Here is a 19060-nt window from a genome sequence, read left to right on the forward strand (position 1 = left end):
GACGGTAGCACCCACGTCATGAACACGACTTAAGACGTGGAGTAACATGTACCGTTAGCAATAGCGTCGGCGACAAGGAGAAGTTCATAAACTATGCGTAAGCTCCATTGCTCTTCCACTGCCTCAGTCCAGCTCGATGGTACATAAAACCATAGCTATCTCACTATGTATTAAATTAATTAACTATAAATATTAGTTTGAAAAAAAGATATGTTTTTTTTTTATTTATTTAGTTCGTAAAACTGACAATCAACTGCTTATTCTAATATAAAGTATAACAGTATTTGGCATGTGTATGCAATTGTGCCTTCTCTGTGCGAACATAGCATGCAAATCGGCTTGGTACTGGGTTGTTTGAACGTTTCCAAAAATTCGTTCAATAAATTCTTATTTCGAATTAGTAGGTATGGTACTAAGAGAAGTAATTGTGCCTATAGTCACAGATACAATATATATATATTTACTGTGCTATAATAATGTTTGAAATTAAATCACCACGTCTCAGTGTGAAAAGGACAGCAATACTTAGAGTTGTATTTTTAATTTAGTTAATAGATTTATTTACAACAGAATTGACACCAATATATAACCATTCATCACTCATAATAGTTGAAATTGTTAGCCCATTTAGTAATATGATTACCCTGTGGCCTGACCAAGACCTATTCCATTTTTTTTTTGCGACAGTACTATCTCTAATCTCAGTCGCGCGTATGTGTGATAGACTGCTGGATGTTGGCGACATTAACGATTTTAATTTACATATTTTATTAATTTATTATTCTGGCGTCAGTCAAAGACACGTTTAAATACTACATCACAATCGTTTAAGAAAATATATCTGTAGTAGTTGTCTTTTAATCTATACTAATATATAAATCTATAGAGTTTTTTACGGTTGTTCCGTTAAAACTATTAAACTATACATCCGATTGAATTGAAATTTTGCATCCATGTAGAGGATACATTAACTTAATGGATAGGCTATTAACTTAACTTTTTTATGTGTTAAATGTCCGAAGTGTATAGCGGGGGCGTTAATGATTAGAAAAAGTCATAAAAAACTAAATTTTGAATTTTACAAATAAGAATGTATTGAATGAAGTTTAAATCACAAAATCGGTTACGGGGGTGCTAATGAAAAAAAATGAAAATTTGAATCTAAAATTCCCACAAGCTTAAAATTTAATAAAAGTTTCATGTTTGTTAAATTAAGGTCATCAGATTTCGAACAATTTTAGCCCTAGAGGAGACTGTGGGGGCGTTAAAATTATTTATATAATTTTAATGGTTGATAACATCCTAAAGGTTTTTTTATAGTAATAAATGATGGACCAAGCTGTGGTAACCTAATGGTTAGTGAAAAACCATAATTTGTTACATAAACAGAGGAACATTTTGAATGCCATGCAAGGAACACATCCTATGAAATGACACCCTTCGGACTGGAACGCAGCTTAGCAGCTTAAATAGGGGAAGTAGGGACTTTCCTGGACAAGCTTGGCCACAAAATGCTTTAATAGGTACTACTACTATAAGTTTAAGTGCGGAAGAGTCTATGTAAGATTTGCAGTCAATGATTGCAACTATCTATAATTTCCAAATAATACTGGTTGCCTCTGGAAGTAGGAGGGACATCTTTAGTGCTAAAACACATATATATAGAAATGTTGTGTTGGTTTGTGTACGCTTCAAAAACTCAAAAAGTTCTGCAATTATCGGGCTGAAATTTTAGCATGATATGTAATACGCATCAAGGATTGTTTTTATCTATTTTTCTCAATGTGCCACAGCGAAGCGTGGCAGGGTACAACTATACATTTATATTATTTTTTGTGTTTGTGAAACTAAATCTTTTATTTAAATATATTCCTTTGTTTTTTAATATTATCCTCAACAATATTAACGTCATAGTTCACATAGGCTTCCTATCTCAAAGAAGGGCTCAAGAAATCAGACTGGTGGCTGTTCTTTTGTGACTATTATGTGTGTGTGTGTGTTTGTGTGCCTTTGTGTGTATGCATGTGTGGTTATGTGTGTATTGTTCAAATATTCCTTGAAATTAGTTATTACCGAAGCCCACCAAGAAGCATTGCTGACATGTGCTCACCATCCCTCAATTATTAACAATCAAAAACATACAGAAACCGTGTACACGACACTAATATGGAAGCATCAACACCACTCCACTTTAGCAGTGTTTCTCGAATAGGCGGTTAGGTGCTTAAGTCCACTTGGCAGTTGGCAGTAATTATTTCACCTCTAATGTTCTAAACGTTAACCATAAAATGGGGAAAACAAGAAAAGTTTGTTAGCTAGCAACATTCCGTTTCCACTGTTTTTGGACACAATGCATTAAATAATGCATGCAATAATGGCTGAATGAGGGTTCTGTATATTCTTAGTTCTGTGGGGTAAGGGATATAACTGTTGTCCCAAAGTGGAATTTTAATCAAGCTGATGACGAATTATTGTTTTATCAAGGTCGTCGAGTAACAGCGTCCACGCAATGCTACATCATTAAAAATCCTCCCGTCACTGGACGATCCGCAACAATGAATTTATATTTCGCAATCAACTCTTAATGTAGACAGTAATTGTTGTACTGCCTACAATTTGTTGTCTGTTACCTGGAATGACGTGGAAACGTTTACTTAATTATTTGCCTCGGGCTACTAGGCCGATGTGGATGAGGTGTTTGACGGTCGATTGGCGCGGTGGGCAGCGAACCTGCTTTTTGGGTTCAAAGCCGTGGGTTCGATTCCCACAAATGGAAAATGTTTGTGAGATGAACATGAATTTTTAGTGTCTAGTTTTTTTTCACATCTCCCTCAATATGGGTATCATATAAAAGTGCTTGACCTGTATAATACTACTATATACTACGACAAAATTCAAATCCAAGATGGCGAATAACATTTTTTATTGTCACAACTCCCACAATATGAATATCAAATGAAAGGGCCTGACTAATGGAAAAATGTGCACTAAAATGAAAGTCGAGGGTTTTAAATTTTAAATTTATATATTTTATAATTTGGTAAACACGTACTAGGGAAAAGAAAAGTACCAGTAGCAGAAAAGAATTCGAGATACACTTACTTAAATAGCATTTTATAACGTGAGTTTATTATAACGTATAATCATATTGCTTAACCGGAAACATGGAAGTTGCCGAAAAAATTATATTTAATTATAATTTCATACCGGAAGAACAACATTCTTAAGGACGTTGTAAGTAAGTTAAAGGTTTCTCACAAGTAGGTAGAGGTACTAAGTTTTATATATATTTTATATTATATATATTTTTTTTTCAAGTAGGCTTACTTTATAAGCACTTTTGAAGCGACAAGTATGTCTGTTTGTCGTGACTCTACCATCGGCCGGGAAAACAGATGCTACTAAGAAGATCCGGTCAGAAACTCAGTAGTTGATCTCTTCCATCATCAACATATACAATCATTTTTCTATCTTGCGGGAGATGAGAGCCAAGCTGGCTGCTTTCAATCTACCTTGTCATTAAGAAATTCATCAAATGTATACTAACCTTGCAGTACGAGATGTGTTTTCACACATTTTTTTAATTGTTTGCATTGGTAGGTCTAGAATTTACATTAGGAATCAGGTTGTAAAAGCGTATACTCAACCCCACAAAGTTATGCACCTTTCGCATCTTGTCTAAATGTGGTTGACAAAAAACATATTTTTCTTCCCCTCACACTAATTGAGTGCCATCATAAGCATCATAAGCTTATGATGTTTAAGAATCCCTATTCTTAGAAGTGAGACTGAAGACAATAAACTCATTTCAACATTTCATTTTAAGTAGGCCTAACATAAGCACTTTGGAAACGTCATGTCAGTCTGTTGACTACCACCTGATGATAATATAATAGCGTTACGACAACACAGACGTAGTTTGTTATTTTAATAGAGCTTTTTATGACAGAGCTCGTCCGGTGAAGTACCGCCGTGCTTATTTCTGCTGCTAACCAGCATTGTTCCGTTCTGAAGGAATTGGTTGCCGGTGTAATTCCAGGCGCAAGAGGCATCCATGCCTTACGTTAAAAAGCACAGGGCGGTACGTTGCGGGAGGTGTTCCTTGCATGCCCTGTGAAGTGTTGAGAAATGATTGAAGTTAAAGTTGAAGAAATTTTTATAGGCGTTTGTGGGCCATCTGCTTGGTCTGTCAATTACTAGGAACTATTCAAAAAAACCCACAGATATACCAAAAGTCATTATTTCCATGTTCGTTATATAGTATGCGAAGGAAAATGTCAATAATAAACTTACATCTCTATAAAACATTTTGCCATCATGTTGGTTATAAAGAATTTTAGCCGATTTACTCGTTAGTTTAAAGTTACCGTACCATTAGCAAGAAATTGCAAAACTTGCAAGCGACAAAGATTTTCGAGAAAGTAATTATACGATTTTAATCATAAGAAATTTTTCGTAAGAGCGTGGTTTAAAGATATAAAGGTTTAAGCTACGTAGGTATTACTTATTCGTATTACTTTTTTTACTGTCCACAAATATTAATATATTTTATTGGTACTCTAAATATTACCAGACTGAAACACAGGCAAAGGCAATGAATGGATTAAAGTAAAGTTATTTGTTACACAATGTACCTAAATTGAATGAAAACTTTGGAATAAAAAAAACATGGCTATCTAAAAAGTTAACCCTATTCGAATCCTCATTTTATAATAGCGCCATAAAGCTTATGTCGCTTGAATCATGCAAGGATTCTTATGACACCTCATAAATAAACATCTATTCAGGCATTTAGAAGTTATGATGGCTTAAATAAAATCAAGTACATAACCAGAACATAAAAAACATTTCACTCCTTCTTGAGCAGTCGTGTAACAAAATAAACTTTGTCACACCTCGTGACTGTGTACGTACGTCGTGTAAACTCGAACTAATGGCACTGAAAGTAAAAGCAACTCGGTACACGTAATGACAAAATTAATTCAATCTGTCATCTCTTATCAGAGAGAACAGTCAACGCTATCAAAAAACAGAATATTAAACGTGTCTTTAGTTGTATTTCTTTTTTCATATAAGGTCATATTTGATGGAGAGATTATAATCGTAATTTTGTATTGATTTTTAATTGCATTAATCGTAGTTTTTGTAAAATATGTGGTAGTAATTTATCGATTATTTTTAACATGTTGATGTTGATTAAACGTCCTTCCCTTTTAGTTTACGATTACTACGACTGCGACTAGTTATTAAATACTGTGTGAACCAAATTATAATTGAAATTTACTGCATTTTCTAATCATCCTAATGATTTTGCACGCCAAACTTGGCATGATATGTAGATTATGTTTTATGCTTAACATCTATGTTTATGTACTAAGTTAAAATAAAATTATAAAAAATAAAAAATCATCGTATCAACCGACAGACTCAACTGCTGCATAGGTCTTTTGCAGGAAGTTTCAATTACATCGGTTTTGTGCAGCTTGGATCCAGCGGCTACAAGCGACGCACTTAATATCGTCTGTCCACCTCGTTGGGGTTCAACCAACGCTGCCTTTACCAGTCCGGGGCTGCCATTCCAGCACCTTGGGACCTCAACGTCAACGTCAGCTATGTCGATAACTATGGTTCTTCTACGGATCTCCTCATTTCTGATTTGATCACGGAGTATCTCTAATCCGAGCAAAGCTCTCCATCGCCCTCTCAGTGACTTTGAGCCTTCTTATGAGGCTCATAGTTAGCGAGCATGTTTTGGGATCATAATCATAGGGCATCACTGGCATCAGGTGTCGGCCGATTGGCACAATGGGCAGCGTCCCTGCTTTCGAGTCCAAGGATGTGGGCTCGATTCGTTCGTTCGAAAAACTATGGCAGTGGTTTTCTTAAAAACTATTAGGTTTTCCGTTTCACAGATAAGTCTCAGAGACGATACATAATTTACCTCTAAAGTCTGTGACGTATTATTTCGGTTTTCATTTAGGTACACGTTTTATATATGTACGGTATGTAGGTTTGTTTGTTTTGTTAGTTTGTTTGTTTTTTATAGTAGGTTTATGCAAGCCGAAGCCTAGGGCAAGAGCCGGTTGCATATAATTATGATATTCTAATTAGATTTTATTTCAAGGTTCGATTTCGAGTACACGGTAATGCGTGTTACGTCAGCTCAACTTGACAGAGTGAACTTGGCATCAGCCTACTTGTACGAAATCACGTTTTAAAAATACACGAGCAGCTTGCCGCGACTTCGTCCTCGCAGTGTTTTTTACTATTATCATTCAACGACGATTTTTTTTCATTATGAAATTAATTTGCTATACTCCGCGAAAAACAGGAGAATCTGTATGGTGTTATTTATAATTTTTTCAATCCTTATACTTCACAACAGACAGATCTTCGGCAATGTACGCACTACGCACGTTTCGCTCCGAAACCGGAGCATCCTCAAGAGATGTTGACTTCACAATTAATTATAATTCATTGAGTTTTCATAATGAATTGAAATGTTTTAAGTTTTCATTAAATAATGAATTGAATTGTCATAGTTAGTTTTTATAATACACCATGGATTTCCGCAAAGTAACGCCTGCTTTTATCTAAGTTTTTTTTTCCTTTATTTTTTAAATAATTTTTTGCCCACACTCTTGCACTCCGAAGGTGTGCTGGTAGGAAATGCTTAAGCAGTCCGCCTTTTTAAGCTGATTGCCAAAACGAATCTTCGATTGTGAGTTAGCAAATCTTTTATTAAGGCTACAGGTGAGATTGCAGCCAGTTGTAACATACAAATACTTCTCCCGTCGCGAAGTGCTTAATTTTCCAAGCTATGCCAGCAAGTTTACTCTTCATCTGTCACCACAATGCGAGCTAGCTCTATACACTCTGTATTTTATACAGTAATAATAAAAGGACCAGGCAAATAGCCCATCTCATGGTAATTGGAAAACCATCGTTTATAAACAGAGCAACACTTCTCAGGGCGTGCAAGCAACCCCTTGTCCACCCTGTGTCCATGAATCAGATGCAAAATTCATGTATTTTGAATTTATATCACGTAAGCCTTGTAGTAACACTTGGCGACCTTGGAGGCCTGATAAGCTTCTGGAGCGAGCTCGGCTGGCTGGAGTGACCCAGCGGGGAGCTGTACCAGTGGCACTACGTACAACGGAAGGTCCCGGCCGACCAAGTGCGGAGACAAGCCCAGAGAAAGAAGAAGAAAGAAGAAGATCAAGTAAGCCTAATAGGCAGTTTAGAAACGTCCAGTTTGTCGATTTGTAGTGACTCTACCAACGATTCCGTCGACATGTGTAAAACTTCATGTGCTACAGGCACATGAAGTACACCATCAGAAACGCATTTTAAACCGTAATACAGCAATGCTGCTAGGCGGTATTAAAAAGCGTGACTTCTTTTGTTATTGCTTTCTGATTTATGCACTATATGTGTGTGAACTATAAAGAATAATCATTCATTCATACTTCCTCGGAATAGCTGTCACAAAAAGCTCTGCTACTAGTAAACACTGTATGCAAAATAGCCTCATAAAGTATCTTATCCTATTGTTTCTTTAAGTTCCATCAAAATTGGTTCACGTTTTCTGAATAAAGACAGATAGATATACATAGTTAGGATGAAGCTATCGTTTAGATAAAAATATTAGCTCAATAAGTAGTAGTTATTATGAAATCACAAACATACAGATTAACTTTACTTATTTGTATACATTTCTCGTACATATAATAAAAGATATTCATACGTTCCGAATTAAAAAACATCAAGCACTTATGAAGGAGAAAGATTGGATCTTTGGATGTGGCATTGCTTTACTTGAGCTTGCGATATTTGATATTATTAAAACGGAAAATGTTTTTTTGTTCTTTCGGTTTATAAAATATGTTAAAAACCATTTTCAATAATTAGTTGTATCAAACGGAAACGATTACTTTATTTTATTCAAACATAAAACAGATAGTTGTTATTTTTACTTCTTATTATTTTACAAATGTCAGCATTATCGTTTTAGTCCTATACTCGACAGTAAATGAAAGCTATTTTGTCTTATTTTCTCCGAAAATTCTGGTGATATTCACAATACGTAACATGTCATTCATGCACCTAATTAATGTAGTAACTTCAATAATGCATTTTAGTATTACACCTCCTCCAAATAAGCTCCCACTTCGCAACTCCATTAATTATATTCGTCAAGTACATGGCGCCCATTGTAAAGTTTCGGCGGCCGGTATAAATACCGCCCGCCGCGCTCCGGTTGTTAGAGAATTCGGCGAGCTCGATCCGACAACAACACCAACAACAATCTCCAACAACAACTAGCAACATGCAGGGACTCGTAAGTTGAATTTTCACTAAGAGGGTCGAGGGTGAGCAAATTTTACATGGGTTAACTCAAAAGTAATTTATCATTCAGATCAATACATAAAGCTTATGACGACATGTTCAAAGCTTTCTTTGAGATAACTGATCTTAAATGTGGGATGGATTCGACAAACGGATCTGAACCTTCAGTACATCAATAAGAACGATAATTCCCAGTATAGATTGCAAGAATGGTTGTGAGCTTATTTTAATCGAGCTCGCCCGGGAAGTAATACCGCCATGATTATTCCTTCCGCTAAGCAACAATGCTGTATTCCGGTCTTAAGGAAGTAGTTGCCGATGAAATTACAGGTGTATTAGGCTTAACACATGCCCCTCGGGTTGGTGGAAGAAGGGCGGTGTTTTAGAACGTGTTCCTTGCATATCCTAGGAAGTTTTGCTTTCTATATAGCGCTGGTTCCCCACTATCACAAATTATATAATGTCATCTATTGTAATTAGAAAAAAGACAAGCATTTTTACATAAACATACTTCGTGAAATAAAGATAATTAGTGCCATTTTACATTTCCCAAAGCTATATTCAAAAACGATCCTTTAATTTAATTTATTACGAAGTCTTTGTTCAATCTAGAAATATTCAAATCCAGTATTTCTATTTCCTATTTAGTATGGACGTGAAATAAGAATTTTTTTTTTGTTAAAAAGCTTGATTTTATTTACAAATTTAATATTTCTTAAACTGTTTTAGAAATTTCGAGAAAACTGTCATTTTAATGCTTTATTTTAAATCTGAGTGTAATGTAAAATAAACTTTCCTTCTTACAATTACTTATTGAAATAATTGCTCCATAACTATTAAAACTTTGTAACAATGTAACTAAAATTTAATCGCCACTAAAATCAGAACTACGGTTTCAGATATCATACGATCAGCGAAAATAAGGATCGAATAAAATGAGACGAGAAATATATTTTCATTTGAAACCTTCAATGTTTTTAAATAAAAAAATTAAAACCGCAAAATCTAAAACTTGATTCGGAACTTCAAAGATCAACATCATCTGCGTATAGATATAAGTGAACTGAAATCAAATTTGTTTGCTTGTTTGAACGGAAATAATGGCGACAATTAGTTTGTACAAAAACCTCTGAAGTAAACTAAAATTTGACGACCTCCCTGGCACAATGATAATTCGCTGTGGTCGCAGTGTTCAATCCACTAGCGTTTATCCACGTCCCTAGTTCGATTCCCGGCGGGCAATTCAGGGATCGGGGAGGCTCTTAGGTCGTTGCTAGTTACCGCCCTATCGACAAAGACGTGCCGCCAAGCGATTAAGCATTCCAGTACGATGTATCAGTTTAACCGCTGCCATATTAAACTAATGTTATTTAAAGATGGCAGCTTTTTGGCAGTTTTGTTTTTAACGTAATACGGTGTAAAAATTTATTTTCACACTGTGTTCCTTAGAAAAGGATATACAATACTTCAAGACCTGTCTATTTAGCGTAGTTAGATAATTTATATAGCTAGAATATATTCTAAATCAGATTTTTAATAAGCATCCAATTTTATTTAATACCTTACATAAACTGTTTTGTTTCTAAGGAGGAGCACTATGTGTGGGCTACGTATTGAACCTTTTTTTTACTAAAAAAAGTTGAATCGTTAAATAATATACAAATAGCTACGCTACCTAATTCAATAATGAAAACGGTGTTCTGTTTATTCTACAGGTAGTATTCATCGCTGTGCTAGCCTGCGCCGCCGCGGCTCCTGGCCTCCTGGTGGCCCACCAACCCGTGGTAGCCACGGTCCACGCCGCCCCTGTAGTCCACGCAGCAGTCCCAGTGGTGGCGTCTAAGACCACCATCACCAAGAGCAGCCAACTTGTCAACCACGGATCCCCAGTTGTCCACACAGTCCACACACCTATCGTAGCTGCTGTCCCCGTGGTTAAGACCTCAGTAGTTCACGCTGCCCCAATTGTTCACTCTGCCCCAATCATCCACGCTGCCCCGGTGGTCCACGCTGCCCCAGTTGTCATCAAGACCGCCCCGGCCGCGATCGCGCACAGCAGCTCAATCGTTCATCACGCCCCAATCAAAACCATCCCTCTTGTTGCCGTCCACTAAGTGTTGATATAGTTTACGATCCTTTAGAATAAATTGTTGACCTTCCTTTGATTTGAATTTTATTTATTGAGTACCTATCTTCAAAACTGCTTAACCTGATATATACAATGTGTAACGGAATTACGAAATACTGTTGTACTTATGCACCCTTCAACCCTTCATAAGGAATCATCCTGTAAAAATATGACATCCAAAGCAGCATATTTATTTTTATTATGATGAGAATTGTTTTCTTATGACAACCCTATTAAAGACTAGCTGACCCGCGCAACTTCGTCTGCATCAAATCGGTTATTATCGGATTTAATATCTTTTAGCATTTCTATACCCGTAGTAACGTCTAAACGATAGTCCAATTTGAATAATTTAAAGATAAAATATTATTTATTTGGATCTGATAGGAACGTCACCATCTTAAGATTGTACCCGTGTTTTGATTGACAAATTATAACAAAAATCGGTTTTGCAAACAATTAGGCATTTAGCCTCCCAGACTTTTTTGTAGGTAATAATGATTACTTTAAACATGTCAATCCATCCATCCATACATACATCCATCCATCCATACATCATTACTCACAAACTTTCGCATTTATAATATAAGTAGGGTGGTACGCATGTGCTAAAAAAATATAGAGGTTGGAAGGCCCAGGTATTCACTTATTCACTTCAATACCAACAATGTTCAGGATGGCACTTAGATCTTTCATTAATTAACAGTATTATTGAAGCTAAATACCTAGTTTCTCATATTAAAGTATTCATTTTATAAAAGACATCATTAAAGCCCACCAACCTGCTTTAGAGCAGTGTTGTGGGTCAGTACTAGATAAACCTGACTTCCCAAGGAGTGAAATAAAACAACTAGACTGACTCTAATACTGTATATTAGGCTTCTCTATAATTCATATTACTTGTTACCTTCAAATGACTCTACTACCAGTTCGGAATGCTGTCTTCGGCAGAGAAGACCACTGGCAAGAAACTCTACCGTTGCTCTTTTATTCAATCAATTAAAACAACTTATAAACACAATTACAACATCATATGTAATAACGCTAGGCCCTTTGATACAAGACATATTTTAAGACAGTTAAAACATAACTACTATGATCACTTATAACATCAGGACTTTTGGAACAAGTTGTTTGTATAGAGCAACCTCTGCTACATAAACTGTGTGTGTAAAATAATGCTAGGGCTCCATATATGATACCAATAAATAACCCAAAGGATGAGATATACTTATCTGATGCAACATCAGGTACAACCATAGTACCAACAACTTTTAACAACTTATCTCAACTCCATCACCAGTATATACAACTCTTGTTCCGCCACAACAGTATTTCGTTACGTTTATCGTTTCCATTATAAATCATCTATTCCCAATTTGTAACGTTCTATCCACAATACTTTACTTAATCTTCTATTCTCAATTCATTAATTTAAATCCGTCCTCCCTTTTCTTTGCCGCCAATCTAACTTGTCCAACTCGCGTCTCCCGCCATAGATCCTATACTTTTGTTTGACAGTTTACTAAAGTCCTTTATTCTATTTTCAATACATTATCAATGAGTATACAAACTATTATTTGTTGATATATTTAATATAATCATCGGGTTTATCATAGATAAAGTGCTGTAATTCCCTATTTCCTAACACGGCCATTCTGACAAGTACTTCGTTCTCGAAGTACATAGGGTTATTCTTTTTAGGTATATGTATTGTATCATAAGTCTTTAGGTTCAAAGAACATCCTTATAAGTACATCATCTTATGTACACCTCTATAAAATTAGTTCATGGTATATAAGCATAAAAAAACATCAAATCAGTTACATTCTGTATACACTTTTATCAATAAACTGTACACAATATTTTATCAAAAGATAGGCATAATCATAACATTTCATAATTAAAGTGAAAGAGACCAAAACAAAATTTTCATCAAAATTCCACACCATTTAACAAATTATAACAATGTAATACTTCTATCAAAGTAAAAAAAATGATTAATTTTCAACAATGTAAATCAAAAATACTCATTTTCATTTATCTTGTACATTTTAACATGTAAAATCACAATCCAAATATTTCCATCTCAATATAAATCTCAAACAATTTATCCATTTGCCTCTAGTCAAACTTTATCAAAATATACACATAATTGTATTTCTCCTCAATTCTGTTATTTGCATTGTTAGTCTCATTTAGTCACAGATGCAATCGGTACAGTCTAATAGTCAAACCAATATATACCAAAACACCAACACCCGCTGGTGATATCAACAACATCATCACTCTCAAGTGATATCAATAACATCATCACCCACTGGTGATATCAACAACATCATCACTCTCAAGTGATATCAATAACATCATCACCCACTGGTGATATCAACAACATCATCACCCACTGGTGATATTCATATTTTTTCCACTGTCCAAGTCAAGTAATATATAACATAAATATAAATAAATTAATATAAAAATGCTAAGATGGAATTATTTATATTAGTTTACATCTTTTTTTTTTATCATCTCATCATAAAAGCCAAGGTATATGTTCAATTGTTATTTCTATTATTCAATGTTTTATTTCAATCTAAACATCAATTAAATCACCCGTTTAACAGAATCATTTATCATACAAGGACTATTAAAATTTCAAATAGAAATTGAAAATTTAAACAACTGTAGACCTAAGTATAATATAATTATTTATAATGCAACTAATATATTTTCCTTTTCAGCAGCAACATTAATTTAGTTTATATTTGTATTTATTCTTAGATAATTTTAAGAACTTCTCTAACCATCATACTGAAAGATTATTAACCTAACCCATAACATTTAAGCTGACTCCCAATTATTTTCTTCGCACAATCCAACATAGACACTAAACTATTTCATTTAGCTATTCAGTAGTAATTTTCCCTATATGTATTGTTCTGATACATAATCATATTCTATTCTATTCTACCAACAAAATTTTTTTTTTTTTTGTTTTTTTTTTTTGTTTTGTTTTATGTGTATTCTTTTATATGTTCTAAATAATTTACATAATCTCTCCTATCTCGGCTTTCCTGACAAGTACTTCGATCTCGAAGTACATAGAAAAGTTCCTAAATAAAAGTTAACAGCTCGGCTAACCTGACTAGTTGCTCAATGTAATAAATAAGAATCAAAAGAAAAATCTATTACACATTCCGTTCGGCTAACCTGACCAGTTAAATTATTTTAACCTGGACAGTCTAATAAAATAAAACTTAGCACAAATTCCATTCGGCTAACCTGATTAATTAAATAAAACTTGATAATTCAAATTAATCAAACTTATCACACATTCTGTTTGGCTAACTTGACTAGTTGGTTTATAACAAACAAAACAAATATAAATCAAATCTATTTTTGACTCCAAGTAAAAAAAGAGCCACTAGGCCATACCAGTTTCAAATAATAAGTACTATCTTTGCAAAGTAGAAACAATAAAAATAAAAAATAAAAATATCACATCAATTGGTTCTCCGGACCACATATCCTTATATAGAATTTCAACAAGCATGGTGCTTTGTCTCCAGAGTGTTTCTGTTTCAGCACATAGCAGCAAAAAGTTGAGGCATCATTAAAAACATCAAATTCTTTACTATGTCCACATTTGACGGGATGGTTCTAAAAAAAGTAAATCTGCATTAGAGAAAGGCATAAATTGGACATGAATAGGATCCAACTTCTGATGCTAAAAAAATATAGAGGTTGGAAGGCCCAGGTATTCACTTATTCACTTCAATACCAACAATGTTCAGGATGGCACTTAGATCTTTCATTAATTAACAGTATTATTGAAGCTAAATACCTAGTTTCTCATATTAAAGTATTCATTTTATAAAAGACATCATTAAAGCCCACCAACCTGCTTTAGAGCAGTGTTGTGGGTCAGTACTAGATAAACCTGACTTCCCAAGGAGTGAAATAAAACAACTAGACTGACTCTAATACTGTATATTAGGCTTCTCTATAATTCATATTACTTGTTACCTTCAAATGACTCTACTACCAGTTCGGAATGCTGTCTTCGGCAGAGAAGACCACTGGCAAGAAACTCTACCGTTGCTCTTTTATTCAATCAATTAAAACAACTTATAAACACAATTACAACATCATATGTAATAACGCTAGGCCCTTTGATACAAGACATATTTTAAGACAGTTAAAACATAACTACTATGATCACTTATAACATCAGGACTTTTGGAACAAGTTGTTTGTATAGAGCAACCTCTGCTACATAAACTGTGTGTGTAAAATAATGCTAGGGCTCCATATATGATACCAATAAATAACCCAAAGGATGAGATATACTTATCTGATGCAACATCAGGTACAACCATAGTACCAACAACTTTTAACAACTTATCTCAACTCCATCACCAGTATATACAACTCTTGTTCCGCCACAACAGTATTTCGTTACGTTTATCGTTTCCATTATAAATCATCTATTCCCAATTTGTAACGTTCTATCCACAATACTTTACTTAATCTTCTATTCTCAATTCATTAATTTAAATCCGTCCTCCCTTTTCTTTGCCGCCAATCTAACTTGTCCAACTCGCGTCTCCCGCCATAGATCCTATACTTTTGTTTGACAGTTTACTAAAGTCCTTTATTCTATTTTCAATACATTATCAATGAGTATACAAACTATTATTTGTTGATATATTTAATATAATCATCGGGTTTATCATAGATAAAGTGCTGTAATTCCCTATTTCCTAACACATGCATTCGATCGCTGTCCCATATGCTTTGCGACTCGCTGTTATCTGTGAATAGTTATGTCCTTTATCTCAATATTTATCCGATCTTCATTAAAATTACACAATACATGCTTGATAGTATACAATTTCAAATAAAAAAAGAGTTATTAAAATCGGTTCAAATTTAACGGAGATACGAAGTAAAATTGATAAAAATTTTCATCTAATTTCCCGGGAGAAGCTTATTGTTTATCGGGATAAAAAGTAGCCTATATGTTGACCCGAAATATCAGCTACCACTATACCAAATTTTATTTGAATCCGTTCAGTAGTTTTCACGTGATGCCCGGACAGACAGACGGACAGACAGACAGACAGACAGAAAGACAAAAATTTTATAAAAATCTGTTTTGGACTCAGTATCGATTATAAAGCATCCCCCGGCCAAAATTTTCTAAATATATTAAATGTACAGAAATCTTCCAGTTACAGTTTTATTATAAGTATAGATAAAAGACCAACCCTGGATTACGAGCAAACCGACCCGTTCAGAGAATGTTTAAAGAAGCAGTTGACTTTTATAGTCTCTTGAAGATGACATATAATATAGTAAAAGGTTTGAATTATTACTTTTCTATCAATTATATGAATTAAAAAGCGTGATTTTCGATTATATATTCATACAAGCTAAAATAAAACAAGTAACTTTCGTAACAAGACGAGAAATGTGATGAGATAATTTATCTTAGAAATCGATATTTAATTTGCCTCCTCGCTCTCCTTATAAAAACATAAGTAATTACATCTCTGCGTATTCACTAGTATCCACTTCGGAATGTGGATAAATTTAATACGAGTACAGAGTAATGTATTCTGATTCAAAGTGTTCGGATTCATGATAAAATTGGATTATTGTAACATGAAAATTTTTCGATTGACGCAAATTCAGTCTAATGTGTCTTTGTATGTATTATTATTATCAGAGGAAGTACAGGGATTTATTTTTTTAACCCCGGGCCACGTCGTCGCTTAAACGATGGGGTGCTAATACATACGTTCGGAGTGTCTGTGTGTGTGTATGTGTGTTTGTTTCTGTGCCTATGGCATCGTAGTTGCGAAAGTATGAACAGATTTTTAAAGTTTTTTTTTTATTGAAAGGTGAATTAGTGTTCTTAACAATCTGTGATAGAAATCCATCAAAGATGGCCGCCGATACAAAATGACGAATAACATATTTTTCACAAATCCATCAATTGGTGTCAAGTGATAGTGCTTTCAAATTATTATATTAATTATTGAATTCGATCTATAAGTATATATCGTAAAAAATTTCATCATCACCATGCTTTTCCAATTCGGGTTGGTGGACTTTAACGACTATTGCCACAAGTTAGTAATAATAACCTGGGCCGACAGATTAAGAGGGGGTATAAAGCAAATAAAAAAAACACCCGCGCGCCTCACATGCCCCGCTCTAGTCCGTTAAGTTCCGAATGCTACTCGGCAGTCACCGCCCACCGCACGCTAGGATTTTTTGGCACAGTATACATGAAATGATTACATAAAACCTGAGTGCGTGCTTCTGGGGATACCAACCCTAAACCAAACTGCGTAAAAACATGTTGCACTGTCTCCCGGTAGATTTTTTGAAACACTTAAAATTATGGAAATGAATAATCCTAATGAATTATGATATTTGCCAGTAGCTGGCGAATAAGTCAAGAGACGTGGAGTATAGGGCATAAACTTACGACCAATCCAAATTATTATTTTAAAATAGCGGGAAACTACACAGACGTCTGACGTAATCTTGACGGCCGATTTGCGCAGTTTGCAGCGATCCTGCTTTCTGAGTCCAAGGCCGTGGGTTCGATTCCCACAACAGGAAAAATGTTCGTGTGATGAGCATGAAAAAAAAAAAAAATCAAAAACTAGATAATATTCATATTCAACTAGATAATAACTATGTAATTAAATATTGTCTCTGAACTATGCAACGGATTGAAAGATTTCGTAATTTTTTTAATCAATAAAGTTTCATATTTTTATGTTTTCGCTCAATCAGGGCCCTTGGAAATATGATGTAGTTTTTATATGTTTTTTTTGGGTAAATCAAACTTGATGGACTTCTTTAAAAATCTAATCTAAAAGTAGCTAGTTTGCTTTATACTCCCTCTTAACGTGATTTCTGAGGCACGGGCGTTAACACAAATAATATCGACATTATATTTACCAACCAGCCAACCTACGTACGACAATTAACAAGATTGTTGTAAATGGCAAACGCTCGATACAAAGCACGGTACCTTCTTTTTAGGTTAGGTTAGGTTAGGTTAACGACATTTTAAGGAAAACTACCTTATCGGCTTCTACGCGACATCGTGCCGGAACGCTAAATCGCTAATTTATCGGTGGGTGGTTGCTAGCCAGAGCTCCCACTAGTCCAGACAAGAGAAAATTTAGAAAGGATTGAACCTGAAATGCTGTATTAATTAGTTAAAATTATAAGATAAAATATTTTTTTTTTTTTTTATTAAAGTTGTACAAATCCTGTGTGAACCGTTACTTTTCTAGGTATAAAAAAGTAGCCTTTGTTTTTTTTTGTTTCGCACTCAGTTATCCTCTGGTGTCAGAGACCTTCTTTATGCCCACCATGTACTCTGGACTCTCCGTTCTTTTAACCGTCTCTATGCTAAAAATCAAGTTGATTGGTTGCATTGTAGGAGCGTTAAGGATGGACAAACAAACAAACACTTTCGCATTCATAATATTAGTAAACTAAAACAAAAATTACTTCATGGCTACTGCAAATGAGTTCAATCAAACGGAAGAGTTCATTCAATCAGATCTATGACATCCATCCCGTAGTACGTATCTATATCTATGTCCCCACACACACACATACACTAAATCTAGTGGAACATGTGTATAATTAGTGTACTATTACTAAAAAAATTTACTATTGCAGTGCCTCCCTTGCTAATATTTTGAGTGCCAGTGTAACTTACCCAAATAAAGGTTTATTATTTTTACTTTTTTCCATCTTTCTTAATTGAATCACAGTCGTGGCAGCAAAAGTCCCTTAAAACCGGGTAAGCCGGACGGAGAATTTAAAGATTGGTATTGTTTCAATTGTGTGATATGTGATTTAACATTATGAGCTTTTCATGAGAATTATTTCCAAATCAAGGATTTACCCATCTGTTCGTTTTATTTTTAAGTACCTAGATTAAAAAAACGATGATAGCCCAGACTTCGACTTCACTTTCGATGGGGCGAGTTCGAATCCCAGGACGAACCTCTAAGTTATATCCTTGCAGGAAAACATCGTGAGGAAACCAGCATGCCTGAGAATTCTCCATAATGCCCTCGAAGGTGAAGTCCACCAATCCGCACTGGTCCAGCGTTCCCCCCCCCCGTAACCCCTTTTCATTGTTGGAGGAGACACGTGCCCTGTAGTGGGCCGGTAATGGGTTGATATGATGTCGATGACCTTTAGTTTTTTAACAGGTATGGTACACGTCTACTCAAAAAGGACACAGCAATGAACAAACAAAAACACTCTCACGTTTATTTGCATTTTTCGATGACTTCCCCAAGCGCAGTGGTGAGGTGACCTTTTTGATCCGAAAGATTTAGCTTACGATTTGTATACAGGTTAGCCCGCTACTACTGGTGATATGGCAGTCAAGGTCTTACTTCTAGTTGTATAAAAAAAAATATTAACTAGGTTTTATTTTCAACATAAACTAATTAAAAACGACGTTAAACTTTTCAGTTCTGTTCATTAGATAAATATGGTAACTATCTGAAGGTTATAAATTATAATTCT

The 19060-nt window shown here is 34.8% G+C and overlaps 2 protein-coding genes across 2 annotated transcripts in view; one reads left to right on the plus strand and one right to left on the minus strand.

Annotated features, from left to right (window-relative positions):
• The window catches only part of LOC120626666 (neuropeptide SIFamide receptor-like), a 174621-nt gene that overhangs the window by 25110 nt on the left and 130451 nt on the right, over positions 1–19060 (minus strand). The gene's annotated exons all lie outside the window — the stretch shown is intronic.
• LOC120626671 (A-kinase anchor protein 14-like) lies at positions 8333–10466 on the plus strand. The gene is made up of 2 exons (XM_039894282.1): positions 8333–8344; positions 10068–10466. The coding sequence occupies exons 1-2, from the start codon at positions 8333–8335 to the stop codon at positions 10464–10466; spliced, it is 411 nt and encodes a 136-aa protein (XP_039750216.1).

This window comes from Pararge aegeria, chromosome 10 (assembly GCF_905163445.1).
Source record: "Pararge aegeria chromosome 10, ilParAegt1.1, whole genome shotgun sequence".
Taxonomy (NCBI): Eukaryota; Metazoa; Arthropoda; class Insecta; order Lepidoptera; family Nymphalidae; genus Pararge; species Pararge aegeria.